Genomic DNA, 17,438 nt, shown 5'->3' with positions numbered 1-17,438 from the left:
TAAATAAGGTAAATATACTGATTTATTCAAAAATATCATTAAATGATTTTATTATAATTCTGACATTAATAAACAAAATACACAAAATGGACAATAAGAAATGGTTTCCTGACTTCAAGGAGTTTTCAATCTAATAAAAAACCAAGATTTATAATACAGTACAAGTATGAAAACAGCTCGTGTCCATAAATTTTAACTCTTCTATAGCACTTGCCTCCATAAACACAGATGGAATTCTCTAAATTGATATATTCACAACTTATAACACAATGTTGGAGGCATCTGAGCAAAGAATCAAAGAAAAATAAGAGTTAATAGGATTTGGAATTATTTTTATTTTGATTGTAAAAGCAAAAACAAAATCCACATATTAAATGAGTATTGTTATTATGTAACATACGCAGAAAAAGATTTTTATTTGTTCTAATGCCAAAATTTCTGTACATATCAAAGATGGAGTTCTTCAGACCGTATCAGAAAAAGAGAAAATTTGTCTCCCATCTATTAATTTAATGAATGTTCCTAAATATACCTGGGTGAATTTGAGCTACCAGCATTCCATTCTCCACTCACTTTTAGGATTAAGGATTATCAACATAGATTTTTCTTGTTGACAGTCTTTGGGAATTGTCTTATAGACAAATTACACTTAAAAAAAAAAACATAAAAACACCACAGATGTCAATGAAAAACCCCTGGACTAAGGCATTAGAGTCATTTTTTAACTCTTAATTCTTTAAGCCTATTTCTTTAACCCTAACTCTTTAGCCCCTTTAATAACAACTTCATATCTTTATTATATGTATGTCTTAATTGCAAGCTATCTCAAATCCTGATTACTTGAATGGATAAATGGATGACCATGAAGAATAACAGCCACTGTATAATTCAGCTGTGTAACTTCAAACTGTGGCTAAAATTTCATTCTACTAAAAATTGTTAAAAGTTTATTGCTAAAATTTTACTTATTCATTTAACAAATATTGAAATTTTCTTTCATCAGACACTATATACACCATTCACATATATATTAATTTCATTTTATTTGGACCTCTTGCACTTCATTTAGTGCATAGCAAAGTTCAGTTCTACAAATGGGTCAATAATAATGTACATAATATCCCATTAATATAAAATATATTCTGACCCTGGATTCTGGAATTTATGCTAAATACTTAAACATGATTACAGAGCATAAATTATCACAGTAGTGACTGAATATAAAATGTCAATGTAATGTAAGTTACTCAACCAATGCAGGAAATAGCTACATAATCAATCGATGTCAACATATTTGAATTTATCCTTAACCTTAGGATTAGCTTTACATAAATATTATAAAAGTATATGCATGTGCATGTAACAATAAACACACAACAAATACACACACATAGTTCTGGTTAGACTTGAGTTGTTCTAAAAAAATGTAAACTCTTAGTACAATTAGCTCTGAACATTGATCTCTTCAGAAACAACATATAAATTAAGCCCAAATTACCTACAAAGGATAGAGAACAAGTAATTGAGATAATTCTTCTGAATGAAGTAAAAAATACTCAGTGTTTCATGAAAAAAAAAACAACACAGCTGTACTTTTGCAAATCTACTGATTTTCTATAATCACTGTGATTGGAGAAGCAGACAAAATCAGAAGAAGAATATGAAAAATGAGGCATTTCTTGTATTATTCTCTGTTTCAATGCTGACATTCATCCTAAATTATATTTTACAAAAATTATCCACGTCCACTATGGCCAAAAAAGGATTCTGTGATCAAATATGCTAATATTATTCCCATACAAATTCAACACACTTTATTACATACATATTTTATGCATACACAAACACACATACATACATGTATTGACTAAAGGCCTTGAGGGGCTCTTCCACTAAGATCCTAATTAAACTTAAACCAACATTTTCCAAGCTTATTTTTACCACTCTGCTTTTCTCTCAGAACATCCATCATCATCTAAGAGTACACACTAGGGTTTGCTATACTGTAAATTTTGGATAATGAGAACTGATCAAACAATCACCTAGCAATCACAAATCCAAACAAGGAAAATTATATAGGTACAGAAAAGAGTACAGGAAATGCTTTAAGAAGTTTACTATCTATTGACCCTGATGAAATTATAAAAAAACATAGATGGAACCAGGAAAAAGTTTTTGGACCAGAAGGCAAAGGAACCTGAAATGATTTATTTACTCATGAAGAGAAATAAAAGTAGAGTTAGATTAAATAGGGATTAACAAATAGATTTGTGTATGTTCCATTCCTATTCCACTCCTTGCCCCTATCCTGATAAAACTTCCCTGTTGTATTACAATTATTTGTCTCTCTTACTAGAATAAGAGGTGGGACCTGTCTTAGAAGCATTCGGTACATGTCTGCTAAGTAAAAAACAAAATACCACAAGCAGGCATATCCAGGATTCAGGGCAGATAAACTGACACAGAGCCCTGCATAGGAGAGAGCATTTGAAGTGAGCCTGACGGACAGTGCATCGCCTCATGATGCTGCTGCATAAAAGCTCTATACCATGAGATTTCCTTACAGGTTAAAAAAAAAAATGCACGCTTGGCACTCCACTCCAGTACTCTTGCCTGGAAAATCCCATGGACAGAGGAGCCTGCAGCTGCAGTCCATGGGGTCGCTAAGAGTCAGACACAACTGAGCAACTTCACATTCACTTTTCATTTTCATGCATTGGAAAAGGAAATGGCAACCCACTCCAGTGTTCTTGCCTGGAGAATCCCAGGGACAGGGGAGCCTGGTGGGCTGCCGTCTATGGGGTCACACAGAGTCAGACATGACTGAAGCGACTTAATGGCAGAATCAGCAGCAAGGAAGTTAAGACACTTACAGTTCCAACGAGCAACTTAAACTCAAAACTCCTATTTTGTGCTTATCAAAAAAGATAATCCTCTGTTGTACTGACTCAATTATTTCTTTTTAAAAAACATACCATTAAAGCTTTTCAAAAAACCATTAATACTTTCTTAATATTAGATACTGAGTTTTAGTTAAAGAGGTTGAATTGTACCCTAAATACAGCACACTCTTGAGAAGCTAAGCACCATAATTAAAAGAAGTAAATCTCCATATATATTAACTTCTACAATAAGAAAAATGCATGCACAGTAACAGAAATCAAATCAGTAGCAACTTGAGGTGAAAAGCGTAGGGATTAATTACCGAAATGAAACAGTTGTTCCATGTTTGGGTAAACTCCAGGAGTTAGTGATGGACAGGGAGGCCTGGCGTGCTGCAGTGCATGGGGTCGCAAAGAGTCGGACACCACTGAGCAAATGAACTGAACTGAACATGGTTGTGTATATACCAAAATGCATTAAGTCGTACACTTAAAATACTGTAAAATATTATATATACTGTGTATTAATTATGATTCAGTGAAGCTGATCTTTTTAAAAGAAGTAAATCTGATTAAGGTAAAAGAAAATGAAAAAAATGGGACTCTATAAATGAACATGACACCATAATATACAAAAGTATGAGAGTATATCGTAATGACAAAGACAAAAAGGTCAAATCCCCAAATACAGTGATTTAGGATCAATGTTGTGGGTGAGTGTGCTCAGTTGCACCCAATTCTTTGCAACCCTATGGACATGGACTGTAGCCTGCCAGGCTCCCATGTCCAGGGGCTTCTTCACGGGACACTGAAGTGGGCGGTGCCATTTCCTCCTCCAGAGGATCTTCCCAACCCAAGGTCAAGCCCACGACTCCTGCAAGGGCAGGCAGATTCTTTACCACTTGAGCCACCTGGGAAGCCCATGATCACTGTCACCATCCATTTATTAATTACACAATTATATAAATATTTAGTTGAAAGTAATTATGCTGAAAGTTGGAAATACAGAAGACAAAAACGCAGTGCTGCTTTAAGAAACTTAAAAGCCTAATAGAGAAATAAAAATCCTAGGCACCTTAAAGAATGAAATTACTATAAGGTGGGTCAGTGACTGCTCTGGATGTACACCTTAAGTTTAGAGTTGTGGGTAAGAGATGAGTCAAAGAAAGCTTTCCAGAAGACACTGCAGTTTAGCTGGGGGCTAATCATTTATTCATTCCATAAATATTCACTGAGCAGCTATCATGTGACAGGACAGCTGGGTGCTAGGTGCACTTCACAGTTTACCTAGTAAACTAGAAATAGGAAACAGTTTACCTGGTACACTAGGCTCACAGGAAACCAGAGTGCAGAGAGGGAGACAGAGTAAGAAAGCAGCCAATTAGCACACGTGTACTGAGAACCCATAGCATGATGAGTGCTAAGATGACATAAGAAGGTTTCAACTCTAGATATGATGATCTGAGAGGAGGATAATGAAGATGAGCTCAGAGTGATAAGAAGGAACCTACAATTAGACTCACTAAATTTGAAGGAGGGAAATTTTAGGGAAAGGAAAAAACCACTGCCAAGACACAGAATTATGATGGCCCATTGGGGTATCTTTAAATAGTAGAATTGATGCTTTTGAACTGTGGTGTTGGAGAAGACTCTTGAGAGTCCCTTGGACTGCAAGGAGATCCAACCAGTCCATTCTGAAGGAGATCAGCCCTGGGATTTCTTTGGAAGGAATGATGCTGAAGCTGAAACTCAAGTACTTTGGGCACCTCATGCGAAGAGTTGACTCACTGGAAAAGACTCTGATGCTGGGAGGGACTGGGGGCAGGAGGAGAAGGGGACGACAGAGGATGAGATGGCTGGATGGCATCACCGACTCGATGGACGTGAGTCTGAGTGAACTCTGGGAGTTGGTGATGGACAGGAGGCCTGGCGTGCTGCGATTCATGGGGTCGGACACGACTGAGTGACTGAACTGGACTGACCTGAAATAGTTCACATAGCTTGAGAACAGATATAAGAAGAAAGTGATAAGAAATGAGGTGCAAACAGTAAGCGCGGCCTGAGAGTGGAAGGCGTCTTTGCGCCACGGGGTGGAGCTAGTTTGCTGCTGCCCCCTGCCCTGCCCTCAGCTTGGTTGTCTGTTTAATCATCTACTTTACTCAAAACCTTCATCACCATAAAAAGGAAAAGTTCATGAAATTAAAAAAAATCAAGAACCACAACATTAATATCACATATTTAGAGGGAATAAACTCAAAAGGGAGAAGAAAACTAGAATCACAGAAAAGAAATTATAGGAGAGTGATGAAAAAGAGAAATGTGTTACTATGAAGAATCAGGAAAATTTTCAAACATAAAATAGACAGTAAAGAATCATATGAGTGGGGATGACTGGTTCTTATTATGAATATTATAATTTAAAAATCAAAAATTCATATATAGGAAGAAACAAATCAAAAATGACCAAACCTTTTACTGATACCTCCACACCTAAGAAATATTTCCCAAAATACCAACAATCTACACCTTCTAATAAAAAAATGTATTAAAGGAAAATCAGGCTAATGCTATATTTTAAATTAACTTTTACTACTAATTAATTACTCAGATAGGATGTCAGGCCAGACTACCTGGTACTTCTAGTTTTTCCATATACTCTATGCATTTCTGATAAATGGGAAAAGAATAGATGACCTGGCAGAAGGCTCAGACAATAATTTGTGATTTACAGGACGTGAATGCAGCTACCATAAGATTTATCTGACAGCCCTCTCCGATAGTGGACTGTTGAGTATCCGATGGAATGATTTCTAGTCTAGAAAGTCTACTACTGAGTAGCCATACACATTATTTATTTATTAGATGTTTTGGGTTGAAACCATTTTTAAATGATGCACTTCACAATGCAGAGTCATAAATTTAGCTTTAAACCCAAGAAGGGAGGTAGTGTTATTGGAATGTATGTCAGACTGAATTAGGATGAGCAACACAACGCTTTTATAAAGTGGCCTTGAATGCAATGTCAATTCTTTCAAAAATGATATTAATGTCAAATGAACAGGATACAAACACTTTACACAATGCTGGAAAATATTACTTTTAAACAATTATTTAATATTTTCTTTAAATTCATAGAGACTTTTATATGGTTTATATACATAAACAATAAATATTCGGCAAAAATAAGTTACGTGCTTCTGAAAAACTGAATCTGAAATACAATTATGAACTTGTTCAATTTTTTTCTGTGCATTAGAGAGTATACAGCTTCCTGAAGAGTGTATACACACTTATTTTAAAGGAGATTTAAATTAAGCCTTGGAGCTTAAATAGTTCCTGAATGATTTTATATGAGATTGAACACAGGAATAAATCTAATTTAATAAACCATAAGTGTTTGTGTTAATGGAAAAATAATATGTTGAATAATTTAAGAAAGATTTCCATAGCTAAATAATAACAACATTTTACCTTAAAATGCTAAAACTTAAATGGGATAAAATATAAAATGGAACCTAATCAACCTCTTAATGAATGAGTGGATATTGAAAAAAAATCCTAGTTGAAGCTTTAATAAAATATACAATGATCTGTTTGGTCTGAAAGACAGCAAACCAAATGTGGTCATTTCCTCATTTCTTAAATTTAGGCTCTAAATTCTCTTTTGTAATAAAATATGGCAGATTTAAACACCTTGTTAAGAAGACTACAGAAAGAAAATAAGTTTTGAATGGTTTCAAGAAAAATAATCAGAAGATGGCTGACTGTCATGAAATTAACATCAACTAATTTGTAAAGTTTTAAATCAAATTTGCAGATGCTAAGTTCATAAGCATATCCCATTATTTATGTGATTAAAAAGGAGTTTTTGACCTGATCTTTCGATCTTTGGCACTCAATCCTCTCCATCTCTTCCTAAAAAATTGATTAAAATTTTAGTAAGAGGCTAGCTTTTCACTTCCCACCCCATCTCAGACTAAAAAAAATTATCAATCAAACTCAAGCCATCCCCACCCAATATCTGCAAAATGTCGACTTCAAATTCAATTTCATATCTCTAAAGCTTTCATGTAGAAAAAGACAGTTCACTTCTTAACAAAATAAATCACTTTTGCGATTGCCAATCTGACCTCTTTGAATTAGGAAAATTCAAAGTGAAAAATGTAATTATCACCCCAGAACAATCTGTATACATCTGGAGCTAATTCTGGCTTCATTTTTCACATCATTTTTCACACTGTGCTCCATCTTATAGAGATGCAATGGAACTTTTAAAGAAGTTGTAAAAAAAAAAAAATGTTAAGAACTTCAAATAAACCAATAATGTGTTTTATTCAAACAAAACTTTGAGATTGACTTTTGCAACTTACTCTAAGTGATCTGCATATCCCATTTGATCAGAACAGTATTAAACAGCACCATGACATAGATGACAAATAGGTGTATTAGAACATGTCATTCTTTACCTTTCCAGCTTCTAACATTCAACTGTGTGATACACTATATATTTGAAATAATTTCATGTATGAAGAATATATTCACATTTTCTAAACTAGAAAGTAAAACTTCATTATCAAACTCTACCTATGAAACAATAATATTACACTACAAACAACAAATTCATACTCCTAGGAAGATACATATAAAACTGGAAGCAAATGCTTCTTAAAGTAAGTATAATTTCATGTCAATGCAAGAATGGCATATGGTTATTTCCATTTAAGAAATAAACAACCAATTATTTCAAATCAGATTGCTCAATGAGAAATTTTATCCAGTCAGCTTTTAAAGAAATGGAGTTTTTTAAAGGAGATAATTAAATTAAAAAAATGATTTTCACTAAATCTAAGAATAATAAGCCCACTACAAACATAACTACTCTTTACAAGTTCATTATAAAAATCCATTAGATGCAATCTCTAGAAGTAATTGTTCTTATTGCATTTTATTGACAATGCATAGTATTGATTTCTCACACCTTCTATGATTCTTTAATTTGTATTCATGAAATGTCCATCAGCACAGTCTAAATAAATTTGGCAATATAGGCACTAAAATGAATAAATCGATGCAAAGAAACATTAATTTTGCATTATCCTTATTCGTCAGGCAAGTAAACCAGAGGAGTTGTAAATGAAGGTCAAAGGTTTTGAAATGGGTCAGAACCCTTGACCTCTAGACCAATACTCTTCCTATTAATAAAGGCTATTTTAAAGTTTTAAGTAGGGGAATTTACTACCAGCAAGATATCATTTTTAAAAGACTACAAAGAAAACTCTCAATAAAAAACATTCATCTATTTAACTGCTAACCAGAGAGGGGGGGAAAAAAAAAATCACAGGATACATGATTTTTATGTAAGTTTTTTTTTTTCAATCGTTAGAGTTTACCACATGAGGTGTAAGGTTTCTGAACACTGAAAGCAACATTGCTTTTAGGAATTTACTCACTACACCTTATTATGATGGCTGCCATATTTTTGTTGATGTTTTCCCAAATCTACTGTGTATGTCAAAAATAATTAGCAATGACAAGAATTCAAAATTATTTATCACTCATTTTATAACCTCTGCACAAAAGGGAAGTAAACCCATTATTCCCAGGGGAGTCAGAGTGGCACTCTACAAGGTATAGAAATAAATCTGTTTCTATAACCTTAATACACAAAGCAAAGAAATTTAGCCATCTCAAAATCCATTTGATCTGAGCATTTTTAAATGTGGCTTGAAAAACCTGTTTCTCACTCACCTATACAATTCCTCTCAGCACGTACCTCAAAATTATCTCTTAGCAACAAACACAAGAAGTAATCCTTTTGCAATACAAAGAAATTATTTTAAAACTGCAAACTCAAAACTCTATTATAGAAAAAACTTCTAATCAACAATTTTAACTTTTTTGCAAAATAAATTCATTTGAGAATTTACTTAATTCAGCATTTATTCTTGTCACTCACCTGAGAACACAGTAGCATAACCAACTCCACAACTGAACTACTAGACTTCATGCAAACCAGACCTATATTAAAGAGAATTTGTTTTTAATTTTATAAAAAACAAATGAGGGATCATTTCTTACACAACTTTGCCCAAATCGGTTTTTAAAATAAAATTTAACATATTGCTAAGAACCAAACCTATACATATTTAATGAGTAAACAAAACATTCTGTGATTACTTTAAATTTGGCATCAAAAACACCACAATCTTTTGTAGCCGATTTCATTTCAGCTTTCAAATAGCTAAAACATTTATCACCACTTCATATACAATGACACTGCGCAATACTCATGGAAATGTGCACAGCATATGCCATACTGACTAATATCATCTAAATTTTGTTTTGGAGAGAGCTGATTGTTATACATGCAGAGAAGGGAAATGGCTCCCTGACCTTTGCTTTCTCCACCACACTCTCTCCCTTCAACCCTCCAGCTATCAATCAAGTTTCCATTTTGTTTCATGGCAGCAGACATCCCAAACACTCTTATTAGTACCTTGACCTGTGACCTCACTCTAAACCTTAACAGAAATGCAGGCTATTGTCTGTTATACACTCTTGATTTTTTTTTAATAAATAAATTCACTTACATTTTCTCATTTATGTTTCAAGTTCACCAAAACTATCTCAGGAAGGAACTTTATATACTTAATATATATCTAAACAATTCTTTAGTTCTGATTAATAGTAAGATTAGTTCAAAGAACATTTTACAACCAATATCTTATAAAAGCAATGTCAATAAATAAAAGCATTAAATTACTGTATCATGCTAGTAATAATTAGAAAAATCATAATTTTTATTCTATATTTTTCTAAGCAAACATAAGCTTAAGTTCAAATTAATTTAAGTATAACAACTAAAATAATTCCCATGGCCCTTACACACACCACAAAATTACCTTACTTCTTTCTAACCAAGTTCTTATGGGCATCCTACCCCATCCTACTCCCCTTGTTTAATCTTTTCGCTCAATAGTTGCTTCCCCTTCCTTCTTTTAGTCATAATGCCTCATATCTGCTGATGGCACATGTTGGCATTCTGTAGCCTTACAAACAGCATTCAAGTTCAACAGGTTGTTCACTCCCTTCACTTTTTAGAAAAGGCAGAAACATTTTTCTCCACATCTGAGATAATGTGTAAATGTGTAACACAGAAATGATGGTAATAGTGCCAGCACATGAAAATTACCTACAGAATATCTACATGCTGCATTAAGCAAGCAAGACATTTAACTAGACTAAACTGGAGTTTCTACAGAGCTGAGATGAGCATACGCCCTCGGGCTAATGCCAAGGCCAAAACGAAGGGCACACCAATACTCTTATTACTGGTATAGTCTTTATTGGTCTGAAAACCTGTCACTTTCCAGAAAACATGAAAGGAAGTTTCATATATTTCAACTTCAAAAGCCACTACTTTCAGCAAGTAAATTTAGGTCTTTCCACAATTAGGTCATTATTCCTTATTGCTCTGTCCTAGAGGAACCAGATTTCCTACCAACTTTCCTTTCATTGCAAAGCATTTGGGCCCTGATCTAGCTCAGCCTTTGATATCCACTAAAACAGTGAACCATAATGATTAAAAGGAACCTGGGCCATCCAAAGTTAGAAAGATTTATAGGTTGTTTTGTCTCTCTACAGCGTATGGTAGGATATATACTTTCAAAAAATTACTTATTTCAGTTTTATTTCTCAATAAGATTAGAAAACCAGAGGAAGGGTAATAACATCACATATCAGTGGAGTTGAATATTCAAAGATAGTTAAGAAGTCAAACAATATTTCATAATTTGATTAGAACAACTCATGCGTTTTTTTGGAGTGAGGTTTTCTAGATTCTAAAGGATGGGTAGGGGGCCAGAGCGGATGATGTGTTAAATTTTAAATGAGAAATGGCTTTAGAAGACAAAAGAGCATTTACATTTGACCTTCAATAACTTAAATGCCCAAAGGGGATCAATACCGCAAACACAAATATAAAACCATGGGAGTAAGTAAATAGGAAATCATCTCAATAAGGGACTTGGTTTCAGATTGCAAAACTTAATCATATCTCTTTTTGATCTGAATTTTTACCTTTCTGTGACACTGGCTGCACGGATGAAAAAGCAAGAAATGACTTATAAACCAGCAAATCTGTCTTCAGATCTACATTCAGACTCTAAGAATTATCTAAAGGGAAGCCTTCAAACAGCCCTTAGGTGAAGTTGTAAGTTGCTGCAGAAGTATCAATTTTCACTTTATACAGGCAAATTCTACTATTGCCCCAATTAGCAGAAGGTGAACAAGGTACTTTAGGTTCAGAGATCTGACCAGACTCATAATCTGACCCCAGGGTTCGGTGTGCCTGGTTTTATTTTGATTTTTCACTGATATGGAATCATAGTCTCTTCAAAAGAAGACAAATTAAGAATACCAAAGCCAAGAGTTTTATACTCTTTGGGTGTTTCATGACCAATGACCACTGCAGTTTCTGCACCTCTATTACCACTGTTTTCCTTACTACCAAACTCAGAAACATTAAATCAATTACCAGATTTAAGCTTTCAGTATCTGAACCCACTGAGATATCTAAACTCTCATGTATACCATGAAAACTAGGTATGACCATTTGCCATCTGGAACAATAGAACCCAGTTTTTTCCTTTATTTATCTTAAGTCACTTTAATCTACAAAAATATAAAGGAATAGCATAAACATTACTAGAAGTTTTAATAATAATTTAAGCATAAAATAAGTTCTTCCCCGTTTTCCAGGTTTTGAAAGTACTTGCCTATAATTTGGATACAATTAACTGTTCCCCATGAATCTGTAAATATGATATTCATCTTATAAATATTAATTCCAAATTGCAAATAAACTTCTAATAGATGAAATTTTATTAATAATTCTGGCCCTTTTTTCCCCTGCATTTAAGTAGTATGTTTTATCTTTTGTTTGCTCTGGCCCTCCTTTTTGAACTAACATTGTCTAATGTAATAGTCTAGGAAAGTTGACACTCCGGTACTCTTTTGCCTGGAAAATCCCATGGATGGAGGAGGCTGGTGGGCTGCAGTCCATGGGATCGCTGAGGGTCGGACACGACCGAAGTGACTTAGCAGCAGCAGCAGCAGGAAGGTTGACAACCCACTCCAGTACTCTTTTGCCTGGAAAATCCCATGGACAAAGGAGCCTAGTGGGCTGCAGTCCATGGGGTTGCTGAGGGTCGGACACAACTGAAGCAACTTAGCAGCAGCAGCAGCAGGAAGGTGGAATTTTGCAAGGTCACTTTCTCTCCTCTCGAATTCCAAAATATTATCATCTTTAGATTATGAACGACATTTAGAATGATCAATCAATTGAATTTTTTCACTTCTACGTGAATGCTTCCTTCTGATCGTCCTTGTGTATAAACCTGCTTCAGTAGCTATTCACTTAGAAATTGCACCAAGCAAGCTGCAGTGCACAGTCAGCAACAGTGCATGAACACTGTCACAGGCCTTTTTACCAAAATGAGATAATCCAGGTTTTTGTCACAAAACATCGTATGAATTTTGTAGAATTAAACTGTTCCTGTTGAATGACACGATGCTGAGAAATCAATTTCCTTTTTGTCCACAGAAATATACTGTGCACTAATGAAGTCTTGAGTTTGATAAAAATTATGAATACTGCTCCCTATCTCTTCAAATTTAGCCACAGATGGTCCAGTACTTATAACGTCTTCTCCTATCAATTTTTTTTCACCCCACCATTATGGACAGAAAATAGAAAATTCTGACTTAACTAACTATATTCAGTAAAAGCTAAAAATAAGACACAAAGCTGGTATTCACAGATTTCTTTTATACCAATATGTCTCAATAATTTTTGAAGAGCGTAAAGAGCATTTCATACCATTTTTTCTTAATTGTGACCCCATGAAATTTTAATCCTAAAAATAAACTACACAGATGTACTGTGAAAGTGAAAGTCACTCAGTCATGTCCAGCTCTTTGCAACCCCATGGACAATAGTCCAGGGAATTCTCCAGGCCAGAATACTAGAGTGGGTAGCTTTTCCCTACTCCAGGGGATGTTCCCAACCAGGGATCGAACCCAGGTATCCTGCAATGCAGGTGGCCTCTTTACCAGCTAAGCTACAGGGGAAGCCCCAGATGTACTGTGGTCTATTGGAAAGTCAAAAACAACTGTAATACTTAAGATATTTTTGCCCTCCCCAAATACCAGCTTTTAATCCAATTGAGAAAACAAGTTTATATCTTCTTAAAACACAATGCAATACTTTGGCAACATAATAAGAAACCAGAGTGATCCAAGATTTGGTTTCCTAGTTCACCCTGATGCTGGAAGCAGTTCTAATATTCTTGCTTTTTTTTATTGTTTTAGTCCTTAGCATAATTAGAAATAACTGATGAGTAATGATAATTAGCAAAATGTTTTTAACATATAGGAAAATTAAGATCACAAAAAGCTCATAATGAACCTTAGATTTATAAAAAGTGCCGAATGAAATCACTTAAGGTAACTGTCAGAACAAACTTTATTTACAAGTAATCATCTTTTTGTTTTCGGAAGACTTCTTTAAAAACAATAAAAGCAATAAAACATCAGTTCTTACAAAGGGTTATAACTACCTGAAAAGGAGGGTTAATACTACTAAAATTGAGCCAATCAGAAAATATGTCTCTAGGCATGATATAACATGAATTATCACATCTAATTAGACTTCAAGCCATCAGAAAACACACAGACTAGAGAAACTGTTAAATGACGTCACCAAGAATAGCCATAGAGTCCCAAAATGTGTTAACATTCTACAGAACCACCAACCCTATTTCTTCAACAAGTCAATCACATGAAAACCAAGGAATACTGGGAAACTATTTGACATTAGCATGGATTTAACAGACACATCAAATGAAAAAAATGATTTTTCTTGATCTTAACTGGAAGAAAATCAATTATATAAAAATCTCTCTTTAAATAAAGCTGAACACGGGCTGAGTATTAAAGGATATTATAGAATTATTATTAATATTATTAGGTGTAAGAGAAGCAATTATGATTATGTGAGAAAGTATCTTTCTTACATGAATTATAACTATTTAGAGGTGAAATTACATGATGTCTGTGGTTGTTTTAAAGATGAAAGGAAAACAAAATGAGATGGATATAACAGTTATGGCAAAACAAAGATGGTCTGGGTAGTCAGCAATAGTAACTTCATAAATACTGCAACTCATACTTTGTAAATATTTTAAATGTTCATTAAAATTATTTATAAAAATAATTTTAAAATTTTTAAGTAATAAGGTTTCAAGTACCTGGTCACACAGCTAGTGACCAACAGGGACTGAAGGTGCCTGCCTTTTTTTTTTTTAATGGCCGCACCACGCAGCATGTGGGATCTTACTTCTTCAACCCGGGATCAAACTCTGCAGTGGAAGCATGGAGTCTTAACTGCTGGACCACCAGAGATATCCCTTCTACTGACATTTTTTAGTTCAAAACTTTTTCAACAGAACCATGCTGCAACAATCTCCCCCTCAAAACTTTTCTGTTTTACAGTGCATAAAACTACCACCCAAAGGATTCCTCACAATTCAAAATATATTTGCTATATAAAACTCTTAGATTTATTTGTTATTTTTATGAACACAATCCAGTAAGCAGGCAATGATCAAGTTATTTTTTATACATGATCAAAAGCATATCATCTTCCTTTTTATCATATTATCAGAATTTATCAATAGCAAGTTGATTCTAAATTAAATTTTGCTTAAGGATCTAGAATTGTCAAATTTAATACTTTTGAGTATCTAAGAAGATCCTATTGTGCTGGGTCTATTATAAATTCAAACATCAACTAAATAGCAAAAATCTATTGCTATACTTAAAGGTTATAATTAATACATTCATTCTAGCATTATAAAATGAAATGTAATTAACAAGTTGTCATATCACTTTAATAGAATAAATGTTTGATATATGAAGCATAAATTAGGGTGAATTCCTTCAATATATCAATTCACTTCCTTTCAAATTTTATTACTTCATTAGGTCAAACAGTCCTTGGCTAAATAATTATATCCTTCAGCAGACAGAGTAAATTTCTACCCCAAATTTGGTTCAATGTTTCTAAACCCTGAACTTTTTTCCCACATAAATTCAATGCTACTCCTTGACTATACAGAAATGATATCAATCATCACCAACCCAATACATATTTACAGCAGGGATGATGATGAAATTATTACATCAGCTAATGACTATTTCTTATGTTTTAAGAGCCAAATAAAGTGCTGATATCCCATAGTTAACACTCAGATAAGGATATCTTGAACTATTAACCTATCTATAACTTTCATTATCATTATATCCTTATTACTATAAAAAGAGGGTTTTTCTTCACAAGTTTTAAGAAATTGCATCGATAACCTAGTGACTGACTGCACAACAAAAAGTCATGATAACTAAAGCTAAGTTTAAAGATACTGGAGTATGGATAATTGTGCTTTCCCATGATTTTTCAGCTTTACAAGAATATATGTCTTATCCATAAAACATCAAACCTGTACACAGACAAGCCAGATTTAGTGAACATGCACTACAAACACTTTTGAATGAAAGGATCAATTTGACATGATCAGTGATGAAGGTCCTCTAGCTTGTCCTTTACAAAATGTTAGTTACGGGAATGAAGACTGGTGTTTTGAAGTCAGTCTGTTAAGCTCAAATAATAAATCTAATTGTTTGCAAAGCTGATCTCTATTGAACTGGTTTCTACTGTCTGAGAAATTCAGGATAAGACAACTTTCACTTGGTTGAGTTAACTTCTTGAATATTAGACAACACTTAATCTGACAAGCGCTTCATGCTTTAAAAAAGAGAAAAGCAAAGCCCCACTACCTCTCCATCCATTCCAAAAATGGATGGTTTCCAATCTGCACAGCAATTTACTTCTCCACACTATCTAGAGAGCATCTCAAAGTACCCTATCTAGAAAAGATAAGTAATCTAGGTGTGATACAAGCAAGACAGGGAAAATACCATTGCTTTTTCTCCTTATTCGTAGAACAGAACTCCACTAGTAAAGACTAATAATGCATTCCTCAATTTCACAACATGTGGCAATACACTGTTGTTTATATAAATCTCAAATTCAGGTAAAATCTCAGGTAAATACATCACTTGTTGCTGTTAACATTAGTCTCTCGAATTCTCAATTTTCATGGTTAATTTTAATGTATTAAACATTTCTTACTTTTTGTATTCAATAAGTTTTCTTTTGTTGTTCCCCAAAACACACAGTAAGAAACCTGCTGAATACAAATCTCATTCAAATCAGTGATTAAAAAACCTTGAACAGATTAGAATATCAGCCATGCCATATTATTTTAAAGATATGTACAGACTCCATGAGAAGCCTTGTCAAAGGCCAAAAACAATAAAACCTCATGCCTCTTTTATTATTCATTTCAGTTTTAAGCCCTGAAATTTAAATGCATACGTGAAGAAAGAAAAATGACTTACTTGTTCCTTCTATAAGCAGTTCCTGTCCATGGCTACCCAAAAGTGTCCGAGAAAGGAAAGGTGCAAAATCTACAAATATCTCTCGCAGAAGAGGAGCTGCCTTTTCCAAAGCATGTTCGAGCCTTTCTGTAATGCTAATGGAAAGATACTATTAATTATTGTTGATCAATTTTTTTCTTTTTAAAGTGAGTTTCCGTAAAAATGTAAAATTACATGAAAAACTGAAAATCATCTAATGACTCATTATTGCTATATACATCATTCCTTCTGCCTGGAATATCCACTTTCATCCTATTGTACATTGCCACCCCTAGTCCTCACAAGCAACCTGGCTAACAACCATTCCAAACATCAGCTCTTATTAGAAGTCTTAACTGGCTAGTACAGAGCACTTGATTTTGGCCCCATGACAACCAAAAACACTTTTTTATCAAAATTTAACAACCTTCCATCAGATTTTCTATTGACCATGCATATATATATGCATTCCTGTGTGTGCATTTATATATATATGCACACACATGCGTTTATACATAAATAAATAGTTGCCAATGTGAGGCAAATTCAAGTTTTGCTTTTTGGAACTTTATGGAAAATTTTTTATCAAATCTTTTATCAAATTTTATCAGTCTTTTATCTAATTTTCTATTGACTATGACTATGCATATCTATAGACAGATACATACATATCCCCACACATACACATACATACATAGTTGCCAACGTGAGCCAAATTCAAGTTTGGCTTTTTGGAACTCTCTAGGAATTTCTTTTCAACATTTTCAGTCTGCAGTTGGTTGGATCCATATCCAACTATATACATATATACATATTTAATGAGTTAAATGACCAATATTGACAGCATATTAAAAAGGAGAGACATTACTTTCTCAACAAAGTTCCATCTAATCAAGGCTATGGTTTTTCTAGTAGTCATGTATGGATGTGAGAGTTGGACTATAAAGAAAGCTGAACGCCGAAGAACTGATGCTTTTGAACCGTGGTGTTGGAAAAGACTCTTGAGAGTCCCTTGGACTG

The 17,438-nt window shown here is 33.9% G+C and overlaps 1 protein-coding gene across 10 annotated transcripts in view; it reads right to left on the bottom strand.

The window, feature by feature from the left end:
• Positions 1–17,438, bottom strand: part of LRBA (LPS responsive beige-like anchor protein) — a 749,961-nt gene that overhangs the window by 516,145 nt on the left and 216,378 nt on the right. For all 10 annotated transcript variants that reach the window (XM_015101368.4, XM_060400971.1, XM_060400970.1 and 7 more), the window contains exons 33-34: positions 16,401–16,534; positions 8,839–8,900 (exon numbers count right to left, since the gene is read on the bottom strand). In XM_015101368.4, coding sequence (XP_014956854.3) covers positions 8,839–8,900; positions 16,401–16,534 — 196 coding nt within the window. The remainder of the gene's footprint in view (positions 1–8,838; positions 8,901–16,400; positions 16,535–17,438) is intronic.

This window comes from Ovis aries, chromosome 17 (genome assembly GCF_016772045.2).
Source record: "Ovis aries strain OAR_USU_Benz2616 breed Rambouillet chromosome 17, ARS-UI_Ramb_v3.0, whole genome shotgun sequence".
NCBI classification, from domain to species: domain Eukaryota; kingdom Metazoa; phylum Chordata; class Mammalia; order Artiodactyla; family Bovidae; genus Ovis; species Ovis aries.
The sequence above is the reverse complement of the archived record's forward strand: the minus strand, read 5'-3'. Positions and strand labels throughout refer to the sequence as shown.